The sequence below is a fragment of the Ovis canadensis genome, chromosome 25, assembly GCF_042477335.2.
Source record: "Ovis canadensis isolate MfBH-ARS-UI-01 breed Bighorn chromosome 25, ARS-UI_OviCan_v2, whole genome shotgun sequence".
In the NCBI taxonomy this organism is placed as follows: domain Eukaryota; kingdom Metazoa; phylum Chordata; class Mammalia; order Artiodactyla; family Bovidae; genus Ovis; species Ovis canadensis.
Window position 1 is genome coordinate 36,530,605 of NC_091269.1, and position 13,120 is coordinate 36,543,724.

A 13,120-nucleotide genomic window follows, 5' to 3' on the forward strand; every position below is an offset into this window, starting at 1 on the left:
TGAACCAATCTCCGGACAAAGACCAGAACTCTGTATTTTTAGAATAACTCCCCTTCTCCCCTAACCAGGTGTTTCTTATGCAAACTCGGGTTTGATAACAGTTAGTATACAGAATCAGTGACCAAATGTCCTCTGAAGCTCCAGCAAAAAAACAAAAAAACTACTGTGCTCTGTAAGCAGAAGAGCAGCGTCATCAGACCCTGATCCAAACAACAGCTGAGGACAGCTGTGGGGAGTAACTATGGTGACCCTCTCATCTCCTCAGAAACAGAAAATTACGAAAGCGCAGTCCAGCAGACACTGCTGCCTGTGCGGCCACAAAGAGGTAAAGTTAACTCAACAGCCTCCTTCCCAGGGCTAAGGCCACAGGAAAACGACCTTGGAGGGCGTACTAGGCCGGAGTGGCGCCAGAAGGTTAACGACCCTCTTGCCCGGTTCCGGTGACGGCCAGTAGCCTGCACTACACCACAAGTCGGACGACGGAAGTGCGTCACCCCAACATGCCGAGGAATGCTGGGAGTTGTAGTTTATTGGCTGTTTCTCTTGTGCCCCAATTCGCCTTTCTTCTAAGAAGCAAAAACCTTGGAACCATAATGCAGGTCGATTTATGACCCACAAATCTAATCCTTCCCTTTTCCAGATGACAAAGGGAGCTCTCTCAGAGCGCATGCGGAATACCGGACCACAAGTCCCAGCATGCTCTGCAGAGCGCCTGGAACGCCTGATCACCATCGTAGGTGCGGGCCGCATGAATGGAGCTGCTGGTGTAAGGCAAAGCCCGCCACCGTCCGCGCGGCCGGTGCCTGCTCCCAGAGCGTGAGTGCGGGTTGTGGGCCGTGCGCGTGCGCGCTCAAAGGGGGCGCGAGGCAGGCGCGCCCGGCGGTTGCCGGCGCGTGGCTGCTGAGCTTGGTGGCTGTAGTGCCGCGCGCCCAACTGACCGGTAGTTGCGGGGCCTCTAGCCTCGCTCCGGGCTGCGGGCAGCCGTGGCGGCCGCCGGCGACCGCAAGGGGCGGAGGAAAGCTGGGGGCGGAGGGGGGCGGCCTCGGCATGCAGAGGAACTGCAGGGCATGCCCCGAGACAACATGGCCTCCCTGATCCAACGGATCGCCCGCCAGGCGTGCCTCACCTTCCGGGGCAGCGGGGGCGGCCGCAGCTCTTCCGACTTCGGCGAGGCGCCAGGCCCGGAGGCGCCGATACCGCAAGGCTTCCCGGAGAACCTGAGCAAGCTGAAGAGCCTGCTGACCCAGGTCCGCGCGGAGGACCTGAACATCTCTCCGCGTAAGGCCACGCTGCAGCCGCTGCGGCCCAACCTGCCGCCCGTCACCTATATGCACATCTGCGAGACAGACGGCTTCAGCCTCGGCGTGTTCCTGCTCAAGAGCGGCACCTCCATCCCGCTGCACGACCACCCGGGCATGCACGGCATCCTCAAGGTGCTCTATGGGACCGTGCGCATCAGTTGCATGGACAAGCTAGAGGTGGGCAGCGGGCAGCGGCCGCGGGCCCCGCCACCAGAGCAGCAGTTCGAGCCGCCTCTGCAGCCCCGGGAGCGGGACGCGGTACAGCCGGGCGTGCTGCGCTCTAGGGCAGAGTACACGGAGGCCAGCGGCCCGTGCTTCCTCACGCCGCACCGGGACAACCTGCACCAGATCGACGCTGTGGACGGGCCCGCCGCCTTTCTGGACATCCTGGCCCCGCCCTACGACCCCGACGACGGCCGGGACTGCCACTATTACCGAGTGCTGGAGCCTGTCAGGGCCAAGGAGGCCTCCGGCTCGGCCTGTGACCTGCCCCGAGAAGTGTGGCTTCTGGAGACCCCGCAGGCCGATGACTTCTGGTGCGAGGGGGAGCCTTATCCAGGTCCCAAGGTCTTCCCTTGAAGCCGCCGGCGCCCTAAAGCGGTGGGCCGAACACTTGCCCTACTCAGATCTAGGCTTGGCTGGCCGCGACCCCATCACAAGGGCTTTCTTCCTTCCCCCGGCCTGGGTGTTGGATCTACTGGAATGGGCAGTAGCCGCTTCCTCGGGAGTCTTGGGAAGCGCGGGCGACTGGATTGCAACCGCCGGGCACGGTTTTGGGGGCGGAGTAGGCGGGGAAGCTAGGTTGTTTCCTGGCTCTGTCACTGCCACTGGGGTTTGGAGTGGGGGGAGGGGGAGGGAGCAGGGGACTTATCTGAAGTGCTTCCATCTTAAAGCCATAATGAAAATTTTCTTTCCTCTGTTCCCATCCTGTTCAAAATATACAAAGTGGTTTTCTCCGCCCTCCTCTGGGTAAATAGGGGTTGTTTTCCACTTGTGTCCTTATGTCCTTTTACTGCTTATTGTTATAGTTCTAACTTATTGACTTTGCATGACCTAGTGGTTTGAATAGTTTTTAGTTCAAGTCATTGGTAAAAACTAGGTTTAAAAAGTTGAGCTACTATTTAAAGTGAGCTGTCCGGCCTAATTAAGTTTTGTGAAAATTAAGTCCATCTTTTCAGATTTGAGGGATTACACAAACTAACTATGCATGTAGAGGACAAGATTTCTTTTCTTTCCTACCCTTGCCCAGTAACCATATCTCGGTTACGCTGGCAGCAAAAACTAAGCAATTCAAGCACCTGTGTATCTCAGTGACAAACGATCACTTAGGGCTTCCCCCACTGAGTCTCCAGATCCAGAGTTGAGCAGATGTTTTTACTGCAGGTTCACCTTCAATGCAGAAACTGTATTATCCTGAAGTGACTTTTATGTCTTAGTGTACTTTAGGAAGTAATAAAGTAATTCTACATTTTCTAACCAGAGCTGAATCAGTATGCTTCCAAACAACTGAATGTAAAACACTGGTAGCCAGCTGTTGAATTCTATGTGCCCCTATTTACTTCCAGTATTTTCCTGCAAAAGTAGAGCAAAATGTTGATGACTGTTTCAAATTCTCTTAGGAGCTCTAATGTTTGAGGGGCTGGTGGTTCCAGCTGTGTTGTTGGTGGCAGTGTTCTTAGGACAGCCCCCCTCAGTGCTTGCTTCATCTGGGGTGGGTTTTCTGCAGGAAGAGAGGCACAGATGACCAGGGCTAGAGAATTGAGAATTAACTATACTGCTAGCCACTTTAGGACACCCAAACTTGGGACAAAACACTTCCCACTCCGAACCTCTTGAACAGTTGTGACATCTGTGACTAGTTTTATCTTTGTCCTTTTAATAGGCTGAGCAGCTTCACCTTGTTTACAAATGTATTGACACCGTTTGCTTCAGGCCAAGGAACACTCCTGTTTCCCCCCTTTTTACTATTTATAGGAATCCTTTTTTCACAAAACTTTTAATAAAAACAAACTGTAGAAATAAACACATTAAAATTTGCCCAGCTGTTGTCTAAGCCCTCTTGATTGACTTACCCAGGTAGTAATTGAGTTCTGTAATAATAATAATTCTGTAATAAAGAGGGATTTGCTATTGGTGAAAAGTGATGACCCTGTAGGGAAGCAGTATGTGCCTTTGCCTCTTTGCACACTGAGTTACAGAGGCCCAAAGTGAAGGAAGGTTTGTTCCCAAACAGAATGGAAAAGCAAATTCTTCATGATTTTTCTTAAAAAACAAAAAAGATGGTACTCAATATGATATGCCACTGTGCTATAAAACCTCACAGAGGCATAATGCATTTCTTCCAGGTTGCTAAGTTGTTTTATGACAGTGTCCCATTCTGGTGTGATTTATTATACCTTACAGGGAGTTTGAAGCACTTCTTCATGCTGTTTTGTTTGAAATTAAGTTCTAGATATGCAAATGATGACTTCCTTTAAAATTGTTGACAAGGGTTGTTTTTTTTTCATAACAGTGATGAATGTGTATTATCAATTACATACCTACCTGTTTTGAATTACATTGTAGCAAAAAGTTGACCAACTTATAACAATTGTTGATGATGGGTGATATTTAACTTTTAATACAACCTGGAGTACATTAAACTAACCTACAGACTCATTCTAGCAATAAGACAGTAACAAAGGAGGAATTGTTTTTCTAGACTTCATTATGAAAATTTTTCGCATACAAGCAAGTTGAATGAAAAGACCAAGGTGCTTTTCAAAAGAGTAACTGAAATTATCACAGGCCAAAACAGCAATATATATCTAATTTAGTTCAGTAAGAACAGTGGAACTTTGGTTCACTAATAGATTCTGAGTAAATTAATGGTGAAAACAAAATTAACTTGTTTTAGTGAGCCATTGAGGAAAGACTATCCTCAACACGAAGACAAAATATGCAGAAAAGCCTTGCACCTTTCTGCATAAACTCTTAGATATGATCATGTGCTGCTGTTGTGCTTCCTTATATTCCTATAATATGTATGGGTAACAACTGTGGAAAAAAGTTGTCTTCTCCTACAAAGACTAATGAGCACAATGATACTAATCACTTAACTTTTCTGTTGAATAACAAATGCAATAACTGCCTCTCATTGATGAAAGTTTGTCTAATACTTCTAAAGCTTTTTAATTCTCTGGTTATATCAATTTAGAGTATTATATATCTGCCTACTACTTTATGGGAATTGATTTTTTTTTTATTAAGTCTGAATTGCATGGATGGAATTTACACTAACTGCTGTTTACCAGTGAAAATGATGAACCATTTTTTAAAGTAATGTGTGTTGGTCAACAGGAGTGGGTTATCTGACCTTTCAACACTAACAGCCTTTACCTTTTCCCAAAACTGACACCTTTTATTCCTTCTGCATTGTCCCCTTGTAGGTGCATTAGTCTAGGCATCTCAGGAGGATTCTCATCACTGATCTATTCCAAATAGTAGAATCTTGTGCTCTAGTTCTGCTCACCGAAGAAGCAATAGTGTGTCTTTAATTCAGGACTCTGCCCATTACTATTCAACTCTAACCTGAAGGCAGGGCTACTCTTGTAACTCTCCTGTTCTGAATTCAGAACTTCCCATCACACACAGAAGCTGACCATTGATTCTTACAGTACAATGAGTGTCAAAGAAAGAAATCATTTGTTAAGCCCCATATAGATAATGAATCTTCTGATCCAGGGATATTTACATTTCTAGATTAAAATCTGTACTTATGGAAAATAAAGGCATTTTGAAATTGTTTAGAAGTAACCTTATTTGATTATTGCAAAATGGAGAAGGAAAATATTACTTGCTATAATGTCTGTATTTGAATTACTGTAAAAGGTTCACAGTCTGTATGGTAAGATTATGTTGCAGTAAAAAACTGGGGGTCTTCTGGAGATTCTAAAGTCCAAGTAATAATATAAACTGAATAGTTTATTTCCCTGTGTGTAATCTTTGAAACAGCCTGATTGAAAACACATCTGAAATTATCTAACATGCAACCATACTATTTGCTGCACCAAAAATACTGCTTTTATATTTAACCTAAGGAAAATAAGCTAGTGCAGAAAAGAAAAACAACTTTCATTCTTGGAGGAAAGAATCTTTGGACTTAAATATTTTCTTTTCTTTGCTTTTTCTGTAAAACTTGTTTCACTACTTTGGATTGGCAGCATTGTAGGCACCTGTGGGAAGGGGATAGTGACCTTTCCTTCCTACCACCACCCCCAAAGTTGTATTGAAGTGTTAAAATATCACTACAACCATTTTTAATATATACCAAACAATTTGCCTTAGTTTCATTAGCATTTAGGATATTGAAATTAAATAGCCTGGTTTACAAATAGTTGGAAACCTAACCTAAAATTAGTATACCTATTTTTAATGTGTACTGAACCATCTCAACTGCATTATAATCTTTAAGGAATTAGTCTCTGGACATTTATTTTTAATAAGAAGTCCCAGTAACAGCTGAAACATCTATAATATTAATAAAGCATATTGACTAAAAGAGAGCAGATGTATTAGCTTTATATGCTTTATTTCTTGGGCAGAGTAAAAAAATGAGACACCTGTGAAAAGTATCCTAAATGTTTCAAGCAGAGTAAAATATGATTAAAGATTGACCTAACATGTTGAAATCAAGGAGTAAAACCCAGAAAGTTGGCTCTGAAAAAATACCAAGGTATATTCCTTATGGTATGGTAAATGCCAGGTCACCAAACCTACATCAAGGCAAAAGTGACTATGTAATCAATTTAACTATCAAAATGTCTTTCATCTTATTAAAAAAAGAGTTTGGTCTGTTGCTTTGTAAATGATTGTTTACCTTGTCTTGATTGAAGGTGCTCTAAAATTAAAATTTGGCAAGACAGTTATAAATCACATAGAACTTAGATGTATTTATGGCTTCCCTGGTGGCTCAGGTTATAAAGAATCTGCCTGCAACGCGGGAGACCTGGATTTGATCCCTGGGTCAGAAAAGTCCCCTGGAATGACACCCCACTCCAGTATTGTTGCCTTGAGAATCCCATGGACAGGAGCCTGGCAGGCTACAGTCTATGCAATGGCAAAGAGTCCCATCAGACTGAGCAACTAACATTTCATTTTCATTTAGGTTTATTTTTTAAAGATGTTTTAGTAGAGTATTATTAAAAACAATTATCAAAATGGCATTGTTATATATACAAAACTTCTTTAACAAAATTGGCCAAGCAAGGATGATACTATGCCAACAAACTAGGAAATAATGAATCTAATGGGATGACACCAGTCACTTAGAATGATCTGACACTGGAGTTTAGAAAGTTCCATTTACTAGTTATGAGAGGTATTGTGAATCTTTGAAATAAGGACAGGGAAGAAATATCCCCACAAATCAGATTTCAAATTCTAGTGCTGCTGTGCTGTCAAGGGCCAAAAAAGAGTTTCCCTGAGTAGCAGCCACTGTGTGCTGTTCTAAAATACAAGCCATCTATTATCAGCCATGTCTTAGTAACAGACAACACAGTTTTCAGATGAAGTATCTAGACAGTGGGCACTCCAATGTGTTACACTTGTGTAAGGATCCAGAGGCAGTGAGTGAAGGAAATTCTAGTGCTGCTGTGCTGGTAAGGGCCAAAAAAGAGTTTCCCTGAGTAGCAGCCACTGTGTGCTGTTCTAAAATACGAGCCATCTATTATCAGCCATATCTTAGTAACAGACGACACGGTTTTCAGATGATGTATCTAGACAGTGGGCACTCCAATGTGTTACACACTTGTGTAAGGATCCAGAGGCAGTGAGTGAAGTTAAATGTTATTCAGGTCCAGTTATAAAGTAAAAAAGATAACAAAGACAATCTGTATTGTATTATAGATATTGTCAGGGGGAGGGGGTTTCAGTTAATTTATACTTTAAAATCACTACAAAAGGCTTGTACTAAAATGACCCCTAGAGTATTGTTCTGCAAAGCATTATCCAACGAAGGGCCATATTTTCCTATTTGATTCAGATTGTCTTTTGAGATTTTAAGGCTGGTGTACACCTGTACATCAACTAAAAAGCTGGGTATTTGTCTCTAGACCCACCAGACCTATGGCAGAGAATGATCCTTCAAAATGGGTGTAATCGGGGAGACGTCTGGAGAGAAATGAGTCCTGGGGTAATTCCTTTGGTAACCCATTAATACTGTCATCAGCAGTGTCTGAGTGCATTTTTGATCAGAAGAGGCGATAGCACTTTTCAAAAAGTTTTCTGTGGTCATGAGACTAATCCTGGAACCTGAAAGTCATTTCCAGCTTGACCACGCCACCACACTTTCCACAAAGCCACATCTCGTCTGAGTTCCAGGCTCTGGTCAGGGTTCTGAAAGCAGTTGCAAATGTGTAGTCTCCGAGTGGGCACTTGTTTGTAAGTATTTATTTTCCGGAGCCCACTCAGGAGCAGAGAGAAGCTATAGGCTGTTACAGAGGACGGAACAATGAGTCAAAACAACGCCTCGCCACTTTTACACTAATGCATGGGGGAAATCCCCGAATGCCAGCGAATGCTCGTGTTTGATTATGAATGGAGATTGCTTTGCAGCAAGAGGGCCGATGTGGAGACCAGCAAAGAAAACTTGGAGATCATGGGCTGGTCAAAGTACTAAAACCCACTGGGTACTGTTGAAGTCACACCCAATAAATCTTGCATAAATGATTTCTGCAGCAAAAATATTGTTGAAAAGTATTTATTTACACTATAGTCATAAACCATTCATTATCTGAACTTCAGTTAGTGGTTTTGTGTTAGAATAAATCATTTATATTTCCACAACTATTAAGAGCTAATAACCAAACAAGTCAGCTCCAGTAACATTATTTACATTCCTATCTGCAATTTGACTACAAAGGTAACACTTTTAAGTCACAAAACAGAGCATACAAAAATATACTTTCTAAAAAAAATCCAAATATTAATAGGCAGAAATATACAGCCATACTAAACCCAGGGAGTGATTTTTTTTCTCCATAGTAAGGCAACCCATTTACATGCAGACCCTGTAACATTGTCTACATCACACAAGGCACCAAGGACACGTCCAACACAATTGCATGCATCCTAGTTTCAGAGAATATATGTACATCCCCCTTTAAATAAGTTAACCTCTGACTCACTGCAAGAGATAAATGTTTTACTTTTTCTTTTCCCAAAGGTTCAGAACTTGGAGAACAGTGCACATCAAAAATACACAAAATCTGAATGGATATACACTGAAAAAATAGTCTTTACGTTTCTCAAACCACTCAAAAAGGAGCAGGTATTGCTATATCCCTCCCATCACATTGCACTTCTGTTCTCTAAGTTTATAATACATATTGCTTAAAGGGTTGAGATGACTAGATAAGCTTTGATTCACTTCTAGGGCAACAGAATGCAGCGTAAAGGCCATGCTTCGCCCACTGTACAGCATCCCCCAAATCAGTCCCAGGCCATTAAAGTGCACATCAGCTTTGCTTCTGCCTTTTTGCTGTCCCCATCTGAAGAGATCAGCATCTCCCAAACTACTGTAGAAAAAGTCTCAAATCAGTTCTGACATCCAGAGTCAAAAAACTAACCAGTCAAAATAAGAGAGGGGCATCAAACCTAGTCAAACAACCCTTTAAAGTAGGGTCAGGCCTCAGCCCTCTAGGTCAGAGGCCCCTCCACCCAACTCCCTTCTGAGCCTCCCCATTAATTTGGGGTGACAGTCAACTCACCTAAGACAGACTAAGGTGGGCTAAGTTTTAGAAGCAGGCTAAGACCTGCTTCTAAGTGGATAGGAGGGGGCGGGGTGGGGGCAGTGCTAGGCTCCTTCAAGGCCCTTTGCCCAGTGAAATGAAGGAAGGGCAGGAATGGGTTGTAGTGTTTGTCGTGCAGCTCCAATGGGCGAAGGGCCTCCGGGGCCTCAGAGCTGGTGTGTCAACGTGAGTCTCATCTCAGGGCGTCCGGGTCCGAGACGAGCAAGGGCCGAGGGACCCTCCACCAATAGTGCTGCTGTTGCTGCCGCACAGGGTCCCCCCGGCCTGCGCGCCCCCGCTGCAAGAGGCGCTGGAGGCAGCCGGCACCGCCGACGATGGGGCACTGCTCTTGCGCTCCTTCTGTCTCAGGTGGATCTTGGTGTGGCGCTTCCTCTCATCACTGCGGGCAAACTTGCGGCCGCAGTAATCACAGGCAAAGGGCTTCTCGCCAGTGTGGGTGCGGATGTGAGTAGTGAGGTGGTCGCTGCGGCTGAAGTTGCGCATGCAGATCCGGCACTGGAAGGGCTTGTGCCCTGTGTGGATCCGGATGTGCCTGGTTAGCTCGTCCGAGCGGGAGAAGCGCCGGTCACAGCCTTCTGCTGGGCACGGGTAGGGCCTCTCGTGCACTGGGGTCTTGCTCGGCCTGTTGGGGTACTTTCGAGGCCTCAGAATGGGCCGCAGTGGCAGATGGTGTGGGTTGTAGGCGGCTGCGGCAGCCGCTGCCGAGCCAGTGCCAGGTAGCCGGGGTCCCTCGCTGCCTCCGCCTGCCCCTGGCCCTGTGGCCCCAGCACTGGGCCCTCCAAGGGTAAAGTTGCGGATGGTGGAGAGCGGAGTGAGTGGAGGGGGGACTCGCAGGGAGTCCAGGGGACAGGGAAAGGGCTTGCGGTCTGGGCCAGCTGTACCGTGTAGGTCTCTCTGGCACTGTGAGGGGAAAAATCCAGGATAGTCTGGGATCATGGGGAAGAGACTTGGGTCCGTGGCTGGCTTGGGGGACGGATAGGAAGGAGGTGGTGGGTAGGCCAGAGAGGAGGAGGTGGAGGTGGTGGCTGCTGATAGGAACGCAGAGGGGTCCTGGTAGAGGTCTCCTCCACAGCCCGCATAAGGAGGAGGCGGCGGCGGAGTGTAGAGGTGGTCCAGGTCAGGCTGGGTCTGGGACATGGTGCACACACCCAAGGGTCCAGTGGCCAGTGGGTTGGGAGAGGCAGAGGTGACGCTGGAGGAGGCTGTGGTGGAAGCTGGGGAGGTGACCCCCTGCAGGATGCCTGCACTCACAATGTTGATGATACCTTCTGGGTAGCAGCCGGCACCAGGGTACTGGGGGTCAATGGAGAACTTGCCCATGTAAGTGAAGGTCTGGTTTCGGGGTGCTGAGACCGGAGCAAAGCTGCTGGGATATGGAAGATCCAAGGACCTCTTCTCTCCAGTCATGTCAATGTTGATCATGCCATCTGGGGAGGGGAAAAGAAGAATGGAGGTGGAGCATTGAGAATGCAGCCAAGAATCCCTTCTCACCCTTCTGGTCTCACATGAGTCCCACCCCAAGGACTCCAGCACTGTAAGCCGGGGCAGAATTCAACAGGTGGGGAAATTGTGGCCCAAAGACAGTAAGAAGAGGCTAGCCCAGGATCCTACTGTGGAAGCCAGTCACAGTCTAGGATTCAAACTACCTCCAGGAAAGCAGGATGAGCTACCCCCGCCCCCACCCCCACCACATACAGCCATCTGTGGCTCCAGTCCCCAATGAAAACACCCAATAATAGCAGCAGCAGTATTAAAAATTCCCCATCTGCCTGGAAGTTCTCTCTCTCCTTTGCCTGAGGTCCCACAGCTAGGGCAGGCAGGAGACTGACCCCAGCCAGTGCAGCGAAGGTGTCAGCCTGAGAAGTGAGCCAAAGAAGGGGGTCAATGATTTCCCAGCTACTCCCCACCCCAGGTTCCTTCCTCCCCTCCCTCTCCCGCTGCTGGAGGGAATCGGGCTCTGCCATGGAAGGAGTCTAAATAGGTTTCCTTTCCCAATCTTTTCAGCCTTGTCCCACACCTGCGCGGCCTCGCCTCAGCGCAAAGGCAGTGGCAGGGCTTCGGGGAAGGTGCGCGGGCTTCGGGAGACCACTTGCCACCGCCAAGGAAACTCGCGGCGCCGGCGCCCTACCGGCCTCCCTCGGTAGCCACGGGGCCGCTTCCCGCCGTTGCCCGCCCTCCATCTCCTCCTCCCCGCCGGGCCAACCCCCTCAACTTCGCTGGCAGCGCGCAGGTGGGGGCGCTCCTTCAGACCGCAGGAGGAGCGCGCTCCGAGATTTTCCCCGGGTCTCCTGTACCGAGGAGGAAGCGGCGGACGCTTCCTCCGGCATCTCCGCCGCTCCGCTCTCCAGACGCTCAGCTTTCCGCCAGAGCCCCGAACTTCCCCATCACTTTGCCCCTACCCCGGGATTGGGGAGGCTGGGGTGCCGCCGGCATTAAGGCTCCCATAAGCCTGAAGCCTGGTGGGGCACCACCTCCTACTCTTATGCCTAAGCCCGCCCGGGGCTGGGCGCGCCGCGGCGCACGCACGCCGGTTCGCTGGCAACCTGGTGCATCTGCCCGCGCGCTCAGCTCCAACGCCCGGGTCCCCGCTCCCGCTTTCCTCCTGCACCCCCTTCTATTCTTCAAATCCAGTTCAATCAACACCTTCCACCTCTCCTCCAAGTCCCGCACACGCACGAAAACCCACCCACCACCTCCGAGCGGCGTGAGCCCGGTTCGCGAAGGGGGCACGCGGCTTACCTCCGGCCACTCCGTTCATCTGGTCAAAGGGGCCTCCTAGTTCGGCATTGGGGAAAATGGTCACCGACGTGGGGGCGAGGTCCTCCACCGGGTAGATGTTGTCAGACAGCTGGTGCACAAAACCACTGAGAGTTACTGGGATTTTGTCTACGGCCTTGGCGGTCATCATTTGCTCCTCGCACAACCTGGAGACCCAACTCCCTCGCTACCCTGAGTGTCAGAGAAGCCGTTTTGGAGAGGGATTGGACTGAGCCTAGGTTGGTATCTCCTTGTGCCCTCCACACTTAAAAGCAAATACCCCCCTCAAAAAAAAAATAATAAAATAAAATAACAGATCCAAAACTAGCAAACAAGTTGCTGGTTTTTTAAGAAGAAAGATGGCTATTTGCCACTGACTCTCGCCTGGGTTCCGGCTGGGAAGCCAGGAGTCGCTGGTGTAGTGTTATTATAACAGTCAGTGTGTCCCCTCGCCGAGCTATTAATCAATTGCTGCTCTCTCGGTTAGACGGAAAGTGTTGCTCTAAGTATTTATGGGCAGGTCCTCACTGCCCGTGACGTCACTGCCCATATATGGACTGAGGAACAGGGCTGGGCCTGGCGGCTTTTGCCGTCACATGGCCTATTTGCATAGGGGCTCGGCTGCGCGGGCTCCTCCGGGCTCGCGACTCCCAGCTTGCAGCCCGCAGGGGTCTGGGGCAGGCGGCCCGAGCCGCAGCCCGGGTCCAGGGCTCAGAGCCCGGCAGGGATGGGCCGCGCCACCGGTCCGGCTTAGGCCACTGTGGGAGAGCGATCGGGTCCCGGCTGCGGCGAGGCCTCCGGGGCGGGGAGGAATTCCGGTTCTCCGGGACTTTCCAAAAAAGGCGAAGATCCGGTGCCGGCAGCTCCGCCTCCCCAGCCCTTGTTTGGGAGCCATTCCGGAAAATTAAACTTCGGAAAGAAACCGAACGGAGCCGAGACACTACAGTCAAACCCCTACTCACTTTCTTGGCAGCTCAAAACCGCAAGCAAAAGGAGGCAGAAAAGAAAAAAAAAAAAAAGCTGCATGCATTCACGGAAGCTGACTGCTTTTTTCTGAATTACTTGGTGGAAAGAAGTGGCTGGTGATAAGAGTGAATGCGGTATTGCTTTTTTGGAAAGTCTGTTCTATTTATACAGGAGCGAAAACGGAACAGGTTTGGGGTTGTTTGTTTGTTTAAGTATTTTGGGCACCTTGGTGGGGGGGAGTAGACCCTCAGAGGATAACTGCGGGGAGCTTCGAGAGAAATCCTCAGCCGGAGACACCCCCCTTCC

General features: G+C 48.5%; 2 protein-coding genes across 2 annotated transcripts; one reads left to right on the forward strand and one right to left on the reverse strand.

Annotated features, from left to right (window-relative positions):
- The first annotated feature begins 305 nt into the window (after positions 1-305).
- ADO (2-aminoethanethiol dioxygenase) lies at positions 306-6,148 on the forward strand. The gene has a single exon (XM_069571760.1). The coding sequence runs from the start codon at positions 1,068-1,070 to the stop codon at positions 1,878-1,880; it is 813 nt and encodes a 270-aa protein (XP_069427861.1). The 5' UTR covers positions 306-1,067; the 3' UTR covers positions 1,881-6,148.
- Positions 6,149-8,023: 1,875 nt separating this feature from the next.
- Positions 8,024-12,375, reverse strand: EGR2 (early growth response 2). The gene is made up of 2 exons (XM_069571758.1): positions 11,831-12,375; positions 8,024-10,518 (listed from the first exon to the last, which is right to left on the reverse strand). The coding sequence occupies exons 1-2, from the start codon at positions 11,997-11,999 to the stop codon at positions 9,269-9,271; spliced, it is 1,419 nt and encodes a 472-aa protein (XP_069427859.1). The 5' UTR covers positions 12,000-12,375; the 3' UTR covers positions 8,024-9,268.
- Between the last annotated feature and the right edge of the window lie 745 nt (positions 12,376-13,120).